We start from the raw sequence: 20,989 nt of genomic DNA, 5'->3' as shown, positions 1-20,989 counted from the left end.
GGTGCAGGGTGGATAAATCTTGGGCTTTTCACGTTAAATGTTTAAAGGAACTCTAGCACCTAGATGGCCTAAATTTGCATCAGGAGTTCTCTTTCTGTATATTTTGCTCAAGAAAATTAAACTAGTAGTCATTTGTCAAATGTGAGTGGGCCAAAATCTGCTGAAAACCATCACAAGAATTGCCTAAAATGACTGAGTCTTTTCTTTTTTATGCAGACATTGTTTTTAAATACAGAACCACAAAGTGCTGTGTTCTTTAAGCGTGTATCCACACAACCAATCAATCTTCCTCTCTTGTGTCTTTCTTTTTTTGTTTGAGGTCCCTGACTCTGTTGCAGTCGATCATTGCCACTTAATCTGTTTTACTCATGCAATGGCAACGTCAGTAAAGCAAGGTCTATCAGACAAGAATGATAATGTAGATGATTGAATAAAAGGACAACATCTTGTGGGACTGAGTTTCAAATCGACCTTGACTACTAAAACACACCCCAAACCTGTTCATGTCCCATAACGGTTGCAGAAAATGAGAGGTCGAACCCTCATTTTCATCAACAGCCTTTAAAGAACACACATTCACGTTCACACTTTAAGTGTTAATGTGAAAGCCTGAACACTTCAGGGAGCAGAGTGGCCCCAGATGCAGCTCAGTGCTAACAGCAGTTTTCCATTAGCCAGATACTGTACCATATAGCATTTGGGTGTGAAATGTACAAAATCAGCCTTGGTGTGATTTTCTTACATACATGTCAAGGTTATTATAGTTAATGGAAAGTAACAAAATCAAATCAAAACCGCAATGCCGAACGTGAGTAGAGATTTTGTCGCCACTACAAACGATTACATATAAAGTCGATCCAGTTTGCGTAGATAGGGTCAAATATGTTTAGCTACACCGAAGCCAAGGGGCTTCGAGATTGTGCTACTTCATCAAATACACGATTACACACCCAGGACCAAATATGAGCCGAAAATGAGCAGGTGTAGGCCACTTCCCGTCGTAGCTGGTAAGTAGACGAAAGGACTTGTTTACAGTTGTTGAACCAAGATAGCGATAGTCTTAGCAAAAGCCCCGCCCACCTGAAAGTCTGGTGTGTGTGATATTCATTCCTTTTTAAAATTAATATCAGAGATGTTCCAAACAATGCGTGTAATGTTTATTAGCATTTTTTCAGGATTAAAATAGTTTTTTGTAATGCATTTTACTCATGGTGTGGGTCGATGGAAGAGTATACAAGTTGTTTAACTAGATATAATCCTCCATCTTCTTCTCAAATACATTATTTTTCCAATCTTCTGATTGCTGATTACCCCCAAAAACCTTGATCAGGTAAAGCCTAGTCTTTTAAAAATTACTTCATTTCAGTTCAGCTTTTATAATTTGTGGTATTAGATTTAGTTTTTTTTTTTTTTAACGGTAAGTATTGTGTAGTTAAAATCAATTTTTCTGGAAAGAAAAGTTTGGGGTTGACTTCTTCAAAGGGCCATCTTCTCCAAGAGGACAACCTTTTCTCGTCACATAGTAAAATAAATCCTCTCTGTTAAATATCGATTCAATTAATGCGAAGAAAAGAAAATACACAAAACTGTGAAAAATGTCCTTGTCACTTTCTGCTTTGTATAAAAGAAGAAAAATAATCCATTATGAGCAGCTACCATGATAATAAGAAAAATCAAAGATGTTATATTAAGGCCATATTGCCCAGCCCTCGCCAGTGTATAGAAATATTAGAACCCAACATTACATAAACAATACACAGAAGATAGTCATTATATATAGATGAAAGAAAATGTGCAGACTGACCTGTCACTTTTTCCAGTGATGTTATACAGGTGATTGGCAGCACCATCAGCACATGCCGTCAAAAGAGCTACAAAGACACAGCAAGATAAAGATAGACATGAGGGAAATGAAAAATTGATAAATTGATGTGAACAGGACCCCGGTGTATTGTGATATGGTTATAGTTACTGTCACATGCAGTACACTGGATGATAAAATACACCACGTGGTAAGGTGTTGCAACATTGTGAAAGCGCTATTTAAATAAAGATATATTGTAACACATACAGATTGTGACTGAGAAAAGTAGTGTTGAAATAAGCAGGGACGTCCGTGAAAACCGCGTTTCTAGGATAATAGCATATATTGCTCCTTTCAAATAGTAAATTGAAATCTTGTCTCGTCAGACCACAGAACACTTTTCCACTTTGCTTCAGTCCATTCCAGATGCGCTCAGGCCCAGAGAAGCCCGCGGCATTGTCGGGTGTTGTTGATATATAGCTTTGACTTTGAATGATTGCGCTTTAACTTGTTTTAAATGTAGTGACAAACCGACAAACTGACAATGGTTTCTTGAAAAATTCTTGCTCGCACAAGAATGCACGTTCTTAAAATATTGTTCTGTTTGCTCACACAGTTGTTCACAAAGAGTTTAACCTTGCCCCATCCTTGCTTGTGAACAACTGAGCCTTTCAAAAAAGGTCTTTTAATACCCAACCGCGACACTCACCTGTTTCCAATTACCTGTTCACCTGAGTCATGTTCCAAAAAGGTGCTTTTTTTTTTTTTTTTTTTAACATTGCTACTTTCTCAGGCTTTTGATGCCCTTGTACTGGCTTTTTGGAACATGTTTTAGGCAAAACGTTAAAAAAAAAAAATTGCAAATTAAATCTTTTGGAAAACACACACACTAATTTGTTCAAAAAGTTGATTGTGGGGGGGATTCAACTGTAAATTATTTATTTCTGATTCTCATTGGTTAATTCTCACACTTTTCTTTTATTCATCATTACTTATGTCAGATTCAACACATTTTGTTACCACGCTAGTTTCCTTTCATTAAAAGAGGGGAAGCAAAAATTGTGTTCATTCATCCTTCCATCCATTATTCAAACCGTCTACTACACTCCGCAGAAAAAAATCTTTTCTCCCTCCTTTCCTCTGGGAGGCGCGATCGAACATTGCACCCTACAAACAGCTCGTTTCCTTGTGCCATTAACTCCCTAAAAATCCAGTCGAAATTTTAACGTGATGCTGGCAATTTACTGTATTCATCGTATTAGTTTTGTCACTCTGTGTCATTTGCATAACTCTTGTTGATCAGTTTTCTACACTGCGAGACACTGATATAACTTTGTGACTTCTGCATCATTAGCACATTGGTTGCTGCATCAGTATGTGCGCACGAGTGGATATTGCTTATTGACTGGCTTTACTTTCAAAGCCACAAATTTACATTTTACAATGTACATTCTAGTGTGATGACTAAGATATAGACTGCCTCCAAAGGTATTGAAACAGTGAAGCTGATTATTTTGTTGTTGCTTGTAGACTGAAAACATTGAATGTCCGATAACAGATCCATTACACGAACTGCTTATGTAGGGTTTATTTTGTAGGCTTTTGATGTCAAAGCCAAATGTTTTTAAAGACGTTAACAGAAGCCAAGCCAACAATTAAACACATACAGGTACACTGGCTGGTCACGATGTCTTATAAGATTGTCTTAAAATCATGTTTATGTCCTGATAAAAACTGATGTGTGGAGTCAATCAATCAATTTCAGAGCTGCATTTGAGTCAGCAACATTTTGCTGTGTTTTTGTCTTTTGGATTTGTGTAACCAGTGAAGACAGCAAGTGCTGTAAGAATTTATATTCTACCTGAGGTTTAAATTTTTGAACTCTACATGTTTCATTCACTTGCAAGTTAGATCCTCCCCCCAAAAAAAATATGAACCCACTTTAGGATAGGATCTCATGCTATTGCTATATTCAGAGGTCCTATTAAGAAACAACAGGACAATTTCATCCACGCCAGGATTGTATTTGAGACTTTAACAATACAGTCAGCTGGATGAAGTTAAAAGTATTCAAAAGGACACATCCTTCCACCTATAGTTCTAAATTCCAATACCTTTTAACATGAAATTAGCACCTCTTCTGATTCGAAAGGCATACACAAAAGGACGTTTGTTGTTTTTTTTTGTTTTTTTGTTTTTTAATGAATGATATGCAGTTCCTCAAAATGAGATGCAAAATATTTGCAAATATATTCTCTTTCATGGCTTCTATTCAATTCAAATTGAACAGGCAGACAATTTTTTTAAGAGCCCTTTTATGTTCGGGGCTGTTAGTGTGCACACAAGGGAAAGACTTCAAAGATCTAGCCTTGCGTTTTCTACTTGTACCTTGTGCAAGCAACTGTAGCGTGCACTAAAGAGAGGGTGAACACTTGCATATCTGTCTGCTTCATGAACTTTTCTTTGTCCATGACCATGTCTGTCTGGAAGTAGAATCGCATTTACAACAGGGATGTAGACATCTTCATTTCGGGTATTCTCCTTTTCAACAAAGAATGATACACATAAACGGAAAATAAACATCCGGAAATTAGGCATCATTTTGGAATGGGGGGAGGCGATGTCAGCTGCGTCTGACTCCATGATTGAAAAGACTGTCTGAGCGCCACCTCTGCAAGTAGAATGTGCTTGACTAATTCTGTCTTGAAGCTCCGACCCGGGTGTCATGGTAACAAAAAAAAAATGCTCTTGTATTGGTTCCAGAGTAGAGCAGATGGGGTTAGCAATTGCTCATTTGCATTAAGCAGGACTGCTCACTCCAAAATAGGCAAGAAACGCAAGTTTTGGGAGATTGAAATCAGACCAACCGACTAGGGGATCAAGGTTTTTTTGCCTATTGCAGCGCCCCTAATAGCTGGAAGGATTAACACCCACTGCTTGGAAGTGATTCCTGGTGACTTTTTCTCGGACTTTTTGGAGCCTGCCCAGTTCAGATTTTCGGGGAAACTGTCCATATGAGATGAACCCAGCCCGGGTAACTGAAACATTCATTTCTAATTCAAAGGGGTGAACCACATGAGTTAAAATACTAAACAAAAGCATAGCAGCCAGATAATTAAATGTTCAACGGCAACAGTGAATGCAAAAAATAAAGAAAAAAATTTGAAGAAATCAATAAAACATTATTCTTGCCAGCAAACTAATTAAGACAAAAAAATGATAAGAAAGCAAAAAATGTTACATCAAATAATATTAAAAAAGTATTTTAAAATGTTAAAACATTTTTAAATATTATTTGAAAATGTTTCTGATGCGGTTTAAATCAAACAATTATTCACAAACAAAGAACGATAAGATCCAATCTAATATCCATGAAGCCCACCAAAAGCTCAACACAAGAGACTAATATCAAAATAATGTATAATTATAATTTCCGTAACCAAAATAAGCATGAAAAAGGGATATTACTGTAACGAACCAATATTTTAATGTAAACGTATGCTTTTATACATCAACATAAATAATGAACATATTGAAATACAGTATAAAAAAGATAAAAATTAAATCCAATTGCCGAATACCACATGAACTTCAACGTGAATCAATCACAGCTTTAAACAAAATAAAATACCCACAAAACAGGTGTTGTTGATATTGTGGTAAAAAAGTTGGGGGAAAAAAAATGACATTGGCCAATTATGTTGAAACATACAGGGAATTTGTCACGGTTGGTTGAAACCACTCTGCAACTCTAAAATATATATATATATATATTATCTTTAATATACAAACAATATGAATTGTCCAGTTGTGCGGTACTACTAATACAACAACAAGTGTGCAAATGATGCAGAGAGTCATTAAGGAAGTGTCCACTAGTGCGGTAATACTGATTAACAACAGTTTTACAACTAATGCAGCGTGATGAATCTACAACAGTGCCTACAGTAGTAACATCAGTGCAGACGTGCAAAATCAGTGAGAAGTCACTATAAAATGATGAGTCAGCTGTTTAAGAGGTTAAGCAAGGGGGAAGAAGTTGGGATGTCTGCTGGTAACCGTGTGCATTGCTCAACAGTACCTAACAGCAAGGCGGTGTCTGGGGTGGAGTGAGTCCAAAATAATTTTACCTGCTCTTGTCTTAGTGTAACACATTGCGCAAGTCCTCCAGAGTGGATAGCAAGGTACCGATGATCCATCTCAGCAGTCCTAACTGTCCGTTGCAGTCAGCTTTTGCCCTTCTTGTTGCAGCACCAAACCTGACTGTGATGGATGAACAGAGCCCATTCAATGACTGCTGTATCGAACTGTCGCAACAGCTTCTGTGGCAGGACACGCTTCATCAGCAGCTGCGGGAAGTACGAGGGGAGCATTTTTAAGAATGGAGTTGGTGTTGGTATCCTGTTTCAGGTCCTGAAAGACTGTAATTTCTGAGAATTTGAGGGCCTTGGCCGTTGAAACAGGGCAGGCGGATAGCGTGAGGAGCAGCTGTGACGAAATATAGTCCACAATCATTTCTATGGTTTGTACGTGTTCAACTCCAGGTTATGCTAGCTGCACCAGAGCACAAGTTGTTCCACTTCCTGTTGACATGCACAAAGCTGTAAATACACTGGCAGATGGCAGGAGAGACGCAGAGTCGGATGAGCTAGGAGGAGACAAGATGATTGTTTTGAATACGGAATTAAAGTCCACAAAAAGGATCATAGCATAGTTCCCTACACTGTCGAGGTGTTCCAGGATGAAGCCCCGCGTTGACCGCATCACAACTACAGTAGAATTGATTATGATTTTCTTTAGTGCACAGACTTGCATTGTTTGGATTGCATCAGGAAATGATTGGAAAGCAAATGAGTCATCAATGACAGAGTAAAGAATGTTGCCCGAGGTTAATTAGTGTAGAAGTATCTTTACACAAAGTGTTGTTTTTTTTTTCTTGTCCTCCATGTACCCCGTTTTTAATGGAAAACACATAGTGAATTTTTACCAGTGTTTTTTGAAGGACATTTTGCTTGTTTAAATCCCACCCCAGTGCATTTCAATGGGTGTTAATTATGCTAAACACAAAAAGCGATCTGCCACATTATGTTAGGAGAGTTGGATGTGTTAACACGCATGATGTCGTCAACCACCGTAAACCTTAAGAACTAAAACAAATCTGAATTGAAATGCTTTTTTGATTCTTCTTCCCTACTTAGTGTTCTTCTTGATGACACACTCTTATACAGCCCGCCACTCCATCCTTGATTACAAAGATGACGCTTGACTGACAAAATGTGTGATAGTCCCAAACCTCAACAAACTGTTTCACATCAACAAATGATGACACGGACCACTTGTGGAGTGAATGCATACACAATTTTAATCTAATACAGACCGTCACCTGCCCTGATTGCCTCATTAAGTTATTGCACCGTGTCTGAGTGCAAGTAAGTCGACGGGTGAGTGATCGAAGGCGAAAGTGGGTGACTGATAGACTAGATGTGGATGAGAAGGTGCGTGAGTGAGATAAGCAGCTTGTTTCCACTTCACAACATCACACCCGTCCACCTGTTTGAGTTCCCCTTTGATCTGTATTCTGCACTCTACCTTCCCGTAGCTTTTTTGGCACCCTGCTGCTCAACCTCTCCCAGGGGTGATGAGGGGAGCCCAGGGGCAGCACATCACAAGGCTGAAGTATACTCAGTGTGCGTGTGTGTGCGTTTCATCAGGTCGGTGGGGGTGGAGACCTGGTTGCGGAGCCGCCGTGCGAATCGCAACCTGAAGAGTGACACACACACACCCTAACATCTGTTTAGACCATAAACACTATTAAAAATACATGATACATCGTGTCAGAAGTTTTCACGTTCAAGCTGTGAGAGATCTGTGATCCGCCATCGCGGCATCACAGTCATCTCATCAGACCATCCTGTGGTCCCAAGAGCGATCATGAGGCAGGAGGAAAACTGATAAGAAAAGCTTCCTCTTCAGCATTGCTCGTGGCGCTTGAAAATCCCACCTCAAACTTTATTTGAAAAGATGTCTTATCTTTGCGAGAAGAAATAGTCGACCTTGTCACATCCCAACATCAAGCTGCATTGCATGTTGGATGGGTTCAATCTATATCACAGTGGTCTGACTGACAGATTTTTGGGGGTACTTGAAGAAACTCCAGGGGGTACGCGACATTTTAAATAAAACAAACAAACATGCAAATATCTTTTTTTAAATAATTGTTGAATTAATTAAATGTCGCAGGAAGAAGATAGAAGTTCATAAAAGAAATTTTCTATTCAATTTAATTATTTTAAAAACCCATTTTCTCCCCCAAACTTGAATGGTTCGACCCAACTTGTCACGCGCCACCTCTCGTTACCTGCCAATCACTTGAAGACACAAACAGTGGAGCTGTGCTTCAAGTGCAAGCCTTCTGAATAAAACTCAGGCACAAGTGCAAAAAGAAGGCCAAACCAGAGTCGGCAAAATTCCAGTTTTATGTTGAAGATTATGTTTTATTTGGATTTATGCCCACAAGTTGTGATCCAAAAGAAGACACTTTATATTGATTATTTTTTCGTGGACAAATACAAATGAAGTTTGAAAGGTTCTAAAGTGTAATAAATCAAACAATGATGACATTCTTCAAGTCTTTTCTTTTATTTATTTATTTGTACCCAAAAATGCTTTGCGCTGGTTAAAAATAAAAATATTTCACAGAGGGTACGCCACCTAAAAAAAGGTTGAAAACCACCGTATTAGTGTGTCAAATTAAAGGACTACAAAAAAAAAATCGGCATATTTGTAATAAACAATCAAAGTGGCCTGATAAAATACTTATCCTAATTAAATGCTAGGTATTACTGTGCGACTTTGCAAAATGAAACATGAAACATATTGCCCCAAAAGTAATCCGTCACTACATCGCGTGAGATTAAATGTTTATTACACACACATTACTTTTACTAGTTTAATTGATAATAAATACACTTACTATGCACTTCATCGTTAATTCCAACTGCACCTTCTTCAAAGAGGAGTAGCTGTGTTTAATCATGTTGTTCATTTGTCTTTATACGTTTACAAGTAGGGGGTAAAAATTATTATTTAGTTTTTTTATTTAGATTTTATGATGATGACAGTTTGAGCCTGTAACAAACTCACTATTAGTCATTTCTATTATCTTATATCTTATTGGCTGCCAGGATGGCCGAGTGGTCTAAGGCGCCGCGTTCAGGACCCAGTCTCCCCAGGAGGCCTGGGTTCGAATCTCGAATTTCCCCATTGTGGGACTAATAAAGGCAATATTATTTTATTTATTTATCTGTGACTATTGTTAAGAGGAGAAGAATACAACAAAAGTAAAAAAAACAAACAAAAAAACTAAATAGTTTTACTCAACCATGTTTGGAGAGTTAGACATTCTTTACTGAGCGAGCATGATGTTCCAATTTAAAAATAAAATCATCCAAACAGCACAAATACATTTTCTTCTTTTTTTTTAATGAATGAGGATGAAACCAAATGGCTGAAGCTCCATTTTCTCTCCCCAAAAACAATCCCCCATAAAGAATGTACAGTATTCTGTGGGGTTTTGTTTGTCATTTACTCTGATAAAGTGCCTTGGATTATTTATGAAGCACACAGCAAAACAAATGTTTCGGCTTTTCTGGAGAAGTGGTACTTTCATATATCAAGGGTGCTGCAATGTTTGAGACTGCAGCAAGGTCAACGTTTTTCTAATGATCCAAATGCCCTCCAACGGAACTGGCACTTGAAAATTGCTTCATCGGGGGCCATTCAGTAAGCTGCAAACATGCATGCAAGTATGCATATGAGCAGTGCAACAGTTGGCAAGTCATTAAAATGGAATTAATCATGCTTCCAGGGCAGAATTGTGGATTTTTTTTTTTTTTGGTTCATAATCAACCGTTCATAGTATTCATAAGTGACAGAGCGTTCTTACAGGCGAAGTTGCAAATGGTCTGAATGTGGAGGTTGAGCTAGTAATTTATTTATCAATCATGACGCACACCGGCAGAAAAGTGTACACACTTGTGTTTGCATAATTCAACAACCAATAGCTGCAGCTGCTATGAACATATGCACATTCCGAGGAATGCATTGTGTATAGGTGCCTACCTTAAGACATTGCAAAATACTTTCGGCTCCAAGAATGATTTGGAAAAAAGCCAGTAAAAATAATAGATTGCAATCGGTTGTTTAAACACATTAATAAGTGAGATAAAGTTGCATAATTAAGCATAACTTTATTGTGATTATTACTTTGTTACCGGTAATGCTTATGGCTCATAAATTTTCCAGAGTCGCAACTTGTTTCCTTTTTCGAGAAAGTCACAGTGGATCTGTGTCTCAAGGCAGGAAAGTCGTGCTGCATATTCAGCCTGTGGCAGTGCAAGGGGAATTCGTATCGTGTCAAATTAGCAGTGTTTTGAATATGATAATTGTTGCAGTCGAGGAGACACAGGAGTATAAAAAAAAAAAGTTTGCCATGCAAAAAGGTAGATTATTTATGATGAATATATAATTAAAAGGCATCGCAGAGGGAATGTGATTAGAGGGCAGGGAAGGGGTCATGTTCAGTGACAAGGGAGCACAGCAGAGGTTACAAAGGCTTCATTGCACGTTTGAGCAAAAGCAACAGGGGAACACAACCTCAGCGTTAATGAATGTAGCGAGGATCTAAGTGAGGTTTTGTGCAAGTCAAGCAAATTAAGTTAAAAAATGAGCATCAAAACAAAGAAGAATTTAATTTACTTTGACTGTGCACATCCACTCCAAGTTCTCTGACGCCGGCCCCAACAGGCCAGTCCACATTTCATGAATAAATCCGGATGAAATTAAAACGTTCTTGTTTTTTCTATATTTAATATTGTGTGTCTCATTCATTTCATAGATCAAGCATCAATGAGCTTTTATTTTTTTAATTTATTTTGTTTTGCCCATTAGGTTAAATCCTACATTAAGTAATCACTTGAAGAAGATATATATATCCTAGAAAATGTAAAACATTAAATATTAGGTCAGATATACTGAGATATACCGTGATCTGGTTTTATAAGTATTTTGAGGAAAATAAAATGGCATTCATTTCATTTAAAGGAGTAAACGCCATGTGGTCTAAGAAGACACATAATACATCAAGGCATGGCCATGGTGATTTTTTTTGTCCATTTGTATTGCCACAAAGAGAAATTAACATTTGGTCCATATTCAGTTTACACGAGAATCTAAATGAAAAGAACGCAGAGTACAGATGGACGGCTCAGTGCAGTGAATATTTGCATAAACATCTAACATAAACAAAAAGGGTGTACCTTTACTCCACAATATATGAAGGTAGTCCTTATCCAAAGGCTGGTTCAGGAGGATCAGACCGATCCTATGCTTGCCTGCAGTTAGACAAACGAGGACAGCAAGAATATAAACGATTTCATAGATACTCTATTTGAATGATTAACCAGACCTTTTAACATAAGAATTAGTGATAGACAGATTATCAGCCGGGCCAATTATAAAGGCCGACATTTGGTATTTTGTTGATTATCGGCATTTGCCTTTTTTTTAACTTTCAAGGCCGATAAATTAAAAGCTGGTTCATTTTGGCTTGCTGCAGAACACTTCTCTTTCTGCTGTGCTGGTGGCCCGGCTTCCAGAAGCAGATTGGCCCGACCACAGCACCATCTGATTGGTTCCTTGTGCAGTGGGTCGCAGCCAATCAGCAGTGAGTTACCTCTTTGCTCCCCCCCCCCCCCGAGTCACACGCACTAAACAGACAACAGACTTTGGCTAAATGTTAATAATGTCAGTCTACGACAACTCACAGCTAAAAGAAAACAATTTGCCGTAGTAAACTTTAAAGAGATGTTTGTTTTCATTGAACTATAAGAAATGCAGCTGAGCCTGGGAGCGCTGTGCGGTTTTTGTTCGACTTAAAACTAAGTTGACTATTATCCAAGATGTAAAAAATCTTTAACATGTTGTAAATCACTAAAGTTGTTTAATAAACATGTGTTGAAAGGCAATTAAATAAAATCAAGTTTTGGAGTAGCTGTTTTTCAAAATTTTGACACCATTTTACCATTTTTTTCCCACAAATGAATATCGGCTTTAAATATCGGCTATCGGGCTCCATGACTACCAATAATCAGTGTCAGTATCGGCCCTGAAAAAAAGCATATCGGTCTATGAAAATAAATAAAATTACAAACCCCGCAGAGTACAGTGTATATAAGGAATTAGTTTTCCGCCTCACCAAAATTATAAAGGGGGGTTAAAACGGAAAAATTCAATATCGCTGGCACTCGCTCTTTAAAAGCAGCATAACAACAACAACAACAACAACAACAACAATAACAAAACACGTCATCTTGACTCTTCCGTCCTTCCTGTCTAACAATGTCCATGCCTCATTGTCAAAGTCCCTGACAACAAATCTAGTTGGCATCCTCCCTCAAAACATCATCCATCTTGCCTCCACTTGTCTTTTTCTCCTCCTTTTGCTGCATGGCTAATGCAGATCTCTTGACAGCTGCTTTGCAATTGTCATTTTTCTATCTGCACGGGAGCAAAGAAATAATGGGAAAGTCTGCATCCTTGACAAAGTAAAACTAGAGCTGCTCCAATAGCATTAATGGGCCAAAGATTACAGCACCAGCTTCCCCACCCCCTCACCTTCACTCTGTATTCCATTTATCTTCCACTCTTGTGTTTGCCTTTATAACTCCTTTTCCATGCATTTTTAATGTTGCTTTTTGTGTCAAAAAGTGAATCATTGAAAAACATCTGATGACTAGTACGCTATTTTTCTACTGAATACCTATACATGGTTTTATTTAAACTGGATCCTTGCAGCATTTCGGACTAAGTTGAGTGGCCCAAAGTTTTTTTTTCTTAATTTATTTTCATCAAGCATTTCAGTAATGGTAAAAATAAAAAGTGTGATGAGATCACAGAAACTCGGTTGTTGGGTCAGTGTCACGAAAATTAACCGGGTTTGTGCCATCACAATGCGCCAAAATTCAGGTCGACGGAAAATGACATCACAGTTATTCAGGCCAGCCAAGCACCAATCATGGCTCAGCTTCAGAGATCAGGTGAGCCGTGATTGGACATTACCTGAACCCTGTGCAACTCTGATTTTCAGCTGACAGAAGTGACAAAATGGCCGCCCCCTGAGATGGCTAAAATCGTGTGGATGATACTTCTACACTCACATTTTGGAAATGCAATTTAATCAGAAAGCCATGTGTCAACTAGTGAGGGAACATTCAACATTAAAGAGCAAAGAATTTTGGGGGGGTTGACTTTCCCTTTAAGAATGTTAAAATGTTGCCTGTAGCGTTAAAATAGGATTCATGATCACTCTACTGTAGATTGAAGCCAAGAAGAAATTCACTTTATATTATATGTTATGGAAAAAAATAAATTGAAATAAGACCAACTTGGACGTTAACCGATGTCAAGGAAATTTTGTACTATAAAAAATATCCTGCCACATTCTGAACACAAGAGGCCAAAAGTCAACACAGGAAGAGCAATGACAGAGAATAAAAAAATTGTGAGTTGTGTAACTCTAAGTTTATAAAGGACGTTGGCTGAAAAAAAAAGGAAGAAACTTCTGGGCTTGATATTTAGTATATGAAAGGTCATAAAAAAAAAAAAAAGATTTTGGCCCTATGGAGAGGAAACAGGAGGAAAAGCAAGCGAAAAAAAGAAACAAACATCAGAGGTAAGAGGAGAAAGCAGGTGAAGATATTGTCAGTCTCGCGTCTTAATTGGCTAGAGTCCGCCACGAAAACCCCCCAAAAAACTCAATCAGCATGACTTTTTCCAATAACCTCTTGCAAACACAAACACGAAGAGGAACCCAGCCTTTTCTTGCACTGTTCAAAGAAATGTCACCTTGCAAAGCACTAGACAGAATAAACACCAAAAACGCACATGCCCAAACTCACAGTTGGAGCATACACTCCAGAAATTGGCATTTATAACTACACTTAGGAATTTAAAAGGCTAACGCTACACACCGGGGATTTTAAAATTCATTCAGGGCCTTTTTTTATATTCTCTACCAGGAGTCTCTATAAGGATTTCCTCTGAGAAATTTAAACTGAAAAAGCGAGAGAAATGCATTCTATTTAGATGAATGTCTCAATTCACTTTGGAGGCAGAGAGAGACATGGAGGCAGAGAGAGACAGAGAGAGAGAGAGAGAGAGAGACAGAGAGACAGAGAGAGAGAGAGAGAGAGAGAGAGGATTTTAAAACAACAATCACATGCACGTGATAAGCAAACATTGCATGTTTGTGAGGTTAAGCTGGTTTCTGCATACTTTGAAGGATTATTACACAGATTTGACTGAAAAGCATCTCATACAGTATGCACAGTGAAATATTCGTTTGAGGACATTATTCGCAGATCAACGACAGACTCCATGAATCGATTTTCAACATGCTCTACAAAACATCAATGATGATACAATTGGTAACAGTGCTCGCGCGTGTGTGGGATTTACGGTGGAAGCCGATACAGATGAAAAAGTCGATATCCAATAACATCCACCGATGTCGGATATATTGTCCGATATTGAATAAATTGGCCAATATATGAAATAATAACATTCATATACACAGGATATATAATGTACGTGAACACAAATATTCATTAGAATCACAATGTGATTCAAGACAAAGAAGTAGAACATTACTAAATTAAAATAAATGGTGAATGGGGGGAGGGGTATAGGGGTAGAAAGCATATTTTTTAATCTGAATTTAAAAGCATTTCCATCTGGGGCAGACTTTTCACTTTGCATCTTTTTCCATTTGCATGCAGCATAACAGCTAAATGGTGCTTCACCGTGTTTGCTTTGAACTCTAGGATCCACTAACTGACATGAGTCTTCAGATCTCATAGCCCTACTGGTTTTATATATTCCATTAGTATTTCTTGAATCTATTCAGGACCTAAACCATTCAAGCTGCACAAGGCATGTTGCAGCAGCAACCCTGAGGCATGCCTCGAATGACATTGGAGGATCACGCAACAAAATGCCTGATTCATCTGAATTACCTTTAGAAAACTCTTGCCTCAAATGCATCAAGAAAAATCTCTTCTTTTTGTAAAAAGTCATAAGTCAAACAAATCAAAGTGCATCTCATACCTGCTCTTACCACAAAAATGTGTTTTAAGACTCCTCAGGACAGTGCGCGTCGTCTCACATCACACAAACCATATTGCGTTTGGGTCGCAAAGGCAGGCGTCTTTTCAATGTGTTTTTGATTGACTGTGTGCATGTGTGGTTGCACCAACAGGATGGAGGTATGAAAGGAAAGCACCTGTGGGCAGAAGACACTCCAAAGGTGACAGCTCTTCATCCATGACCGCAGGAGCGCGTCTTCAATCAGGCAACTCGTCTGGATCTGAGGAGAGGTGTACAGTTCTTTTATATCTTTGCCATTTTTGCTTCTTGTCTCATACATTTTCTTCATATCGCTAGGTTTTAAATAAAATGAATACACTTACAATGAATGATAAAATCACTAGTGAGTAGGAGCGATATATATTATTAAATGCGATGAGATATAGATGTAATAATTCCGGCACGCTTAATACATTTCATTAATCGGTTAATAAATAAAAAAAAAACCCTGGTAGGAAATACATGCAACAGAAGTGCGTTGAACGTCGGAGAGTGTGAGTGATCGATAAGAGGACATCAGGGGAGCAATAATGGGGGCTTGTATTTGAAGTAACACAGTGAATTGACGACAAAAAGAAAAAAAAAAATAATCGCTTACGTCATGGATTAGTGGTCCCAAACCTTTTTTCCGCCGCGGACCGGTTCATACAAGTCCATAACTTTTGCGGACCATCAACCGCGGGGTATTTGATGACTAATAAAATGCTACAACAAATTCAAATGCATTGTGCATTTTTATATACTTTAATATGGTCACTCCTTTAACGCATCAGACTGCACAGAACAACTATAACGTGCATGAGGGAAAAACACGAAAACTGGCGGATTTTGTAGATATTATAATAAAAGTAAAACCATGTTTTTATGTAACTCTATGAACAGCGTCCACCTGAAACATGCCAACACGTGGTCTGTTATTTTTTTTTTTACTCCTTTTAGCTAACTTGTAGGTTTAACAGAGCTGGGCAGTCCCTCCTGGGGGCGGAACGGTCCAGCACTAGACGCGGCCAGATGCCCATTTTTGGGGAAGTAGGTAACAAATTTTTAAAAAGTGTTTTGGATTTTAGTCCGGCCCACGAATAGGCCCTCGTACATGTGATGAACCTACTTGTGAAATGGACAAAGACCAAAATTTCCTCCAAAGCACCACTACCAACTGTTTGGGCATTCAGTTACGTGAGACGTACAAGTCTTTATTTACTTATTCTGACATCACGTAACCCGTGCCTCCCACCTGCTACTGCGGCATACCATCACAATTGGGGAAGGAATACCACAATCCCTTTAAAACCAACTAGCAACTGTGCCTTATTTGCATATTACCTTACATACTTATTTTATTGCGCATGTTCATGGAGAAGGAGACAAATAAGACCATAATAAGCCCATAATAAGATAAGTGAATTTTAATAGTAAATTAGCCAGCAAATGATGTTTGATGTCATAGTGAAGTAGTTAAATTGACAGATTGACAAAACTGTACAACTCTTGTTTTTTGACAAAAAATTTAAAACACACTAATGTGAAATGCCATGTATACATTGCAAATACATTTGAAGTGAATCAACATACATATCATCTATTCTAATCCTGGAAATATTTTTTGTCCATTATTTGAGTGCAAGCATGTGATGAACAGTGATTGCCGATCCAAGCCAAAGCAGTTGCAACTAATTACCAATAGTGTCATAATTATGTCAGAGGAATCTGCACCATAACTTTGTTCCATTAACGAAATTTAAAATGAGAAACTGACCTGACTATTTCCAATCGATATACAAATATAGGCAAAAAGGGGGGGAGGTGTCAACGCATTAATATGTTGCATGTAGCATTAACAATGAATCATTGGCTAAATTTACGACAAACCTAAACGCTAGAAAGCATACCACATCTTCAGCTAAAAATTGAAATCAAGAAGCATGATACGTTTGCTGAACTTTCACAAATCTGGATCACCGAATGTTGCTGTTAAAATACTCACTAAGTTTTTTATTCCCAACTTTCTCCACCTGGTTGAGAAAAATAAGTGTGGTGAGTGTTCTCAGGACATCCCCCAGTCTGTCCTTCTCCACCACACTTACACATGACTCGGAGTTCAACATAATTAATCATTAATCATTTTTGTTACTTATTACTGCACTCAATTGTTTCTTAAATGTCACTGCAAGAATAAGATAAGCGCCATGCTTGGGACATGACACACGCGTGCACGCCGACACATAATTGTTTATTAAAGAATGCATTCATTCATTCATTCAAATTCAACCCAACTATGACATATCACTGGAAAGAAAGTGAAACCAAAGTTTAAAAGGTAATATTAATATTATTTGACAAAAATACTTACGGAAGAGGGATACTTCCGCCATTGTCAACGTAAACAATCAACGAGGACAAGCAAGGAGGCTTCTCAACGGAAGGGGAAAAGTGGTGGAATTGTGATTTAGGGACATCTAGAGGCCAAAAGGGGAACTACTTTTACCTGATCCCGAAACGTAGCTCTTTTAATGTTAACGTCACATCAACGGAGGTGGGGAAAAAGTACTCAAACTCTTTACTTAAGTAGAAGTACAAATTCTTGTGTTTAAAAAAATGACAGGTGAATATGAAATACTAATTCAACTCTCCTACACTTAAGTAAAAGTAAAATAGTACATACTAACTATTCCTACAGCAAGTTCAAAGGTAATAAGAAAAACTGACTTGTTCCTGTCAATTATACACAGGAAATAGGAGTGATATTTACTTGAAAAATAGGTCAAATTTGATTTCACTCAGATTTTAGAAGTAAATTAATACAGAGTTTTTGAATAAATATTACTTCATTGCATTTGTTTATTAAAGAGAAATTGCTACCTTCAAACAGCCACTCTACCGTCGCATGGCTCAGGTCTCCCAACCTTAAGGTTGTAGTTTTGTTTCTCAACACTGAAGTGAGTATTTAAGAAAAAAATAAATAAATAAACTAATACTATGACAGGAAAATGTAATCATGAACTGTCTTTACAAAATGTACTTAAATATACTTTGAATTTCTGAGTGAAAATCCTTTTACTATTTTTTTTTTAAGTAAATATCACTACAAATTTTGGTCATTGTACACAACACTTTTTTGATAAATTGGCACAATGAACAAAAAAAAAAACCCCTTCCCTGCACGCAAAATAGTTTATTTCTCTTTTGTTAACTTACATCATGGTCTTACTGAGAACAAGAAAAAAAAATCACACGGCAAGATCTTCACAGTTAGCTCAGCTTTACTATCAAATCGTGTCAGCATAAATGTGCTAACGTGATCTGGAACAAAACAAATGCCAGATTCAAATAATAAAAGCTGAAAAATATATACCAAATGACCACATTATTTAAAAGGAACGTCAACCCTCCAAATATATTTGCAAGAAAATGTTCTATGAACCTTCACTAGCCCAAGCATGGCATTTGTGGAATGAGTTAAGCAGCAAAATCCACCCATTTTTAGCCATTTTAGTTAACGGACATTTTGTCACTTTCTGTCAACTAAAAATGACATCACAGTTGCTCAGTGCTCAGGTAACCAATCCCGGCTCACCTGTTTTCTGAAGCCGAGCCATGATTGGTCATTATCTGAAACTGTGTTATTTTCAGCCGAAAGAACCTGACAAAATGGCCGCCACCTGATATGGCTAAAAACAGGTGGATTTTACTGCTTAAACTCATATTCCACAAACACAATATTTATCAGAATGCCATATTTTGACTAGTGGGTCTGCAAAGAACATTTTGGGGTTGACTTCCACTTTAAGATATTGGATGCAGAAAAGTAACATAACATTAATTATTAAATACAAGAAAAATATACATAAGATCCAGACAGATGCGTACTCACACATTCCCTTCCAGTATCCAACAACTCCCCTACTGAGCAAATTTATACTCACCCGTGTAAACAGACACCAGGAGCACTCGCATACACGGATAGTACGTTGTAGTGATGGTGCACACCTCAGATAAGTTGAGACAGCAGTAGAAGGCACGCAAAGTGTGGAACCAAAACCCTCTCAAGGTGAATCCACCGTGGGGGCTCGTTAAAACAAACTCTCTCATCAATCAGCAGTTCTCCGGGCTTCCTGACACACTGCACAAAGAGGGAGTGGGGGAAGTGGACACGCACACACGAGCACACGCGCACACACGCACGCCCGCACACACGCGCACGCACACGCGCGCGGTCATGCAATGTGCAGATGCACAAGAAGTCATTCATCCTTTGGCCATGCATTATAGATACATCTATGAATAAATTCCCGTCTGACTGGATTAGTCAGTGGGAGGAATGTTTTTTTCCCCCCAAAGTTTACCCCCTGCGGATATTAGCTCAGATCTCTTGCTCCTCCCTGACATTTTATGTCCATCACTTACCAGTAATGATAGTGTTTCTCTAATCTTTACATACTCGTCCTTTTCACATTCGACACAAATCTACATGTAGTCTACAATGATATATATCTTGATTAAACATTCAGAGCTGAAATACAACACCAACAAGATCAACATAATCCATCCATCCATCATCTGTACCGCTTCTCCTCACTAGGGTCGCGGGGGGTGCTGGAGCCTATCCCAGCTATCTTTGGGCAGTAGGCGGGGGACACCCTGAACTGGTTGCCAGCCAATTGCAGGGCACACATAGATGAACAACCATCTGCACTCACACTCATACCTAGGGGCAATTTAGAGTGTTCAATCGGCCTGCCATGCATGTTTTTGGAATGTGGGAGGAAACCGGAGTACCCGGAGGAAACCCACGCAGGCACGGGGAGAACATGCAAACTCCACACAGGATGGCCGGAGCTGGGATTGAACCCACACCCGATGCTGTCTCTCACTGTGAGGCCATCGTGCTAACCAGTCGGCCACCGTGCCGCCCATCAACATAATTTGTTCTTTTATTTATTTATTTATTTATCTATTTTTGCACATGTGTAACCGGACTGTTGTTGCTAGGTAAAATTTGTAGCACAATTAATGAGCGCAAAAAAAAACCCTTCAGGCATATGGTGGGGTATCCTTGCTGGGGCGCATCTGAAAAGTGGGGCGAGTGTGTATTCAGCTCTAAATGCAAAAGATCTCTCCATGGGACATGTATAAGTCCTGCACTCCACAAACGTGTCAAATATTAAGAAGACGTTACCAAGCACTGATTTACGAGTTTAATTTATTCCCTGATGACGCGTGCAACTCATTGGAATGAATGTAATTGTCATTAATGTATTCCGGCACCCCAAAAAATAATTTTGTAATTTTTTTAATGGTAAATATAGCACAGGGCTATCAGTATTGTACTACATAAAATACAATAATAACATAATTCAATAGAGTGTAAAGAATTACACAGATGTTCAATCAGTATGATAATGACAGGCTACACATAGATTAAACGATGACAAATAATTTTTTTTTGCAGAGGTTAAAGAGGGCTTTGTGTCAGGTGACAAGGACGAGCTGAAGAGAGTGCAGCGTCAGCTGAGAAGGAGGACCCGAGAGGGGGAAAAGTCCTACAGGATGCGGATGGAGGAACAACTGCAGCGGAACAATGCCAGGGATGTCTGGAGGGGCCTGAAGACCATCTCAGGCCACGGACAACCAGGTAAGACCCAGAAGGGGGGGGGGGCTTCAGTGGGCAAATGAGTTGAACCTATTTTTCAATAGGTTTGATCAAATGCCAGGCTCCCCTGCTGCAGCCCCCACCAACCCCTTCTGCCACTGCGAACGAGACCCTCTCTCCCCCTCTCTCTCCCCTCTCTCTCTCCACAGGCTCCAGTTACCAGCCTCATCAGACAACCACCACTTCCTCCTGCTCAGCCTTGTTCCTCACAACATCTCAGGTGAAGAACCAGCTGAGGAAGATGAAGGCGAGGAAGGCAGCAGGCCCAGATGGGATTAGCTCCCAGCTCCTCAAATCCTGCGCAGACCAGCTGTGTGGAATCGTCCAGCACA

At 38.7% G+C, this 20,989-nt stretch overlaps 1 protein-coding gene across 5 annotated transcripts in view; it reads right to left on the bottom strand.

Moving 5' to 3' along the window:
* tpk1 (thiamin pyrophosphokinase 1) overlaps positions 1-19,172 on the bottom strand; it is a 49,668-nt gene extending 30,496 nt beyond the window's left edge. Inside the window, exons 1-4 of one of the 5 annotated variants that reach the window (XM_088283260.1) lie at positions 17,358-17,449; positions 15,144-15,227; positions 11,122-11,196; positions 1,805-1,871 (exon numbers count right to left, since the gene is read on the bottom strand). In XM_088283260.1, the coding sequence (XP_088139386.1) occupies positions 1,805-1,871; positions 11,122-11,196; positions 15,144-15,186 (185 nt within the window). In that variant the 5' untranslated portion in view covers positions 15,187-15,227; positions 17,358-17,449. Of the gene's footprint in view, positions 1-1,804; positions 1,872-11,121; positions 11,197-15,143; positions 15,228-16,991; positions 17,113-17,357; positions 17,450-18,930 lie in introns of those variants that run through there. The other 4 variants (XM_088283261.1, XM_088283263.1, XM_088283262.1 and 1 more) reach the window with 4 other exon arrangements.
* Positions 19,173-20,989: the final 1,817 nt, after the last annotated feature.

Source organism: Idiotropiscis lumnitzeri, chromosome 19 (assembly GCF_059441095.1).
Source record: "Idiotropiscis lumnitzeri isolate Australia: NSW breed Sydney's pygmy pipehorse chromosome 19, RoL_Ilum_1.0, whole genome shotgun sequence".
Taxonomy (NCBI): Eukaryota; Metazoa; Chordata; class Actinopteri; order Syngnathiformes; family Syngnathidae; genus Idiotropiscis; species Idiotropiscis lumnitzeri.
The sequence above is the reverse complement of the archived record's forward strand: the minus strand, read 5'-3'. Positions and strand labels throughout refer to the sequence as shown.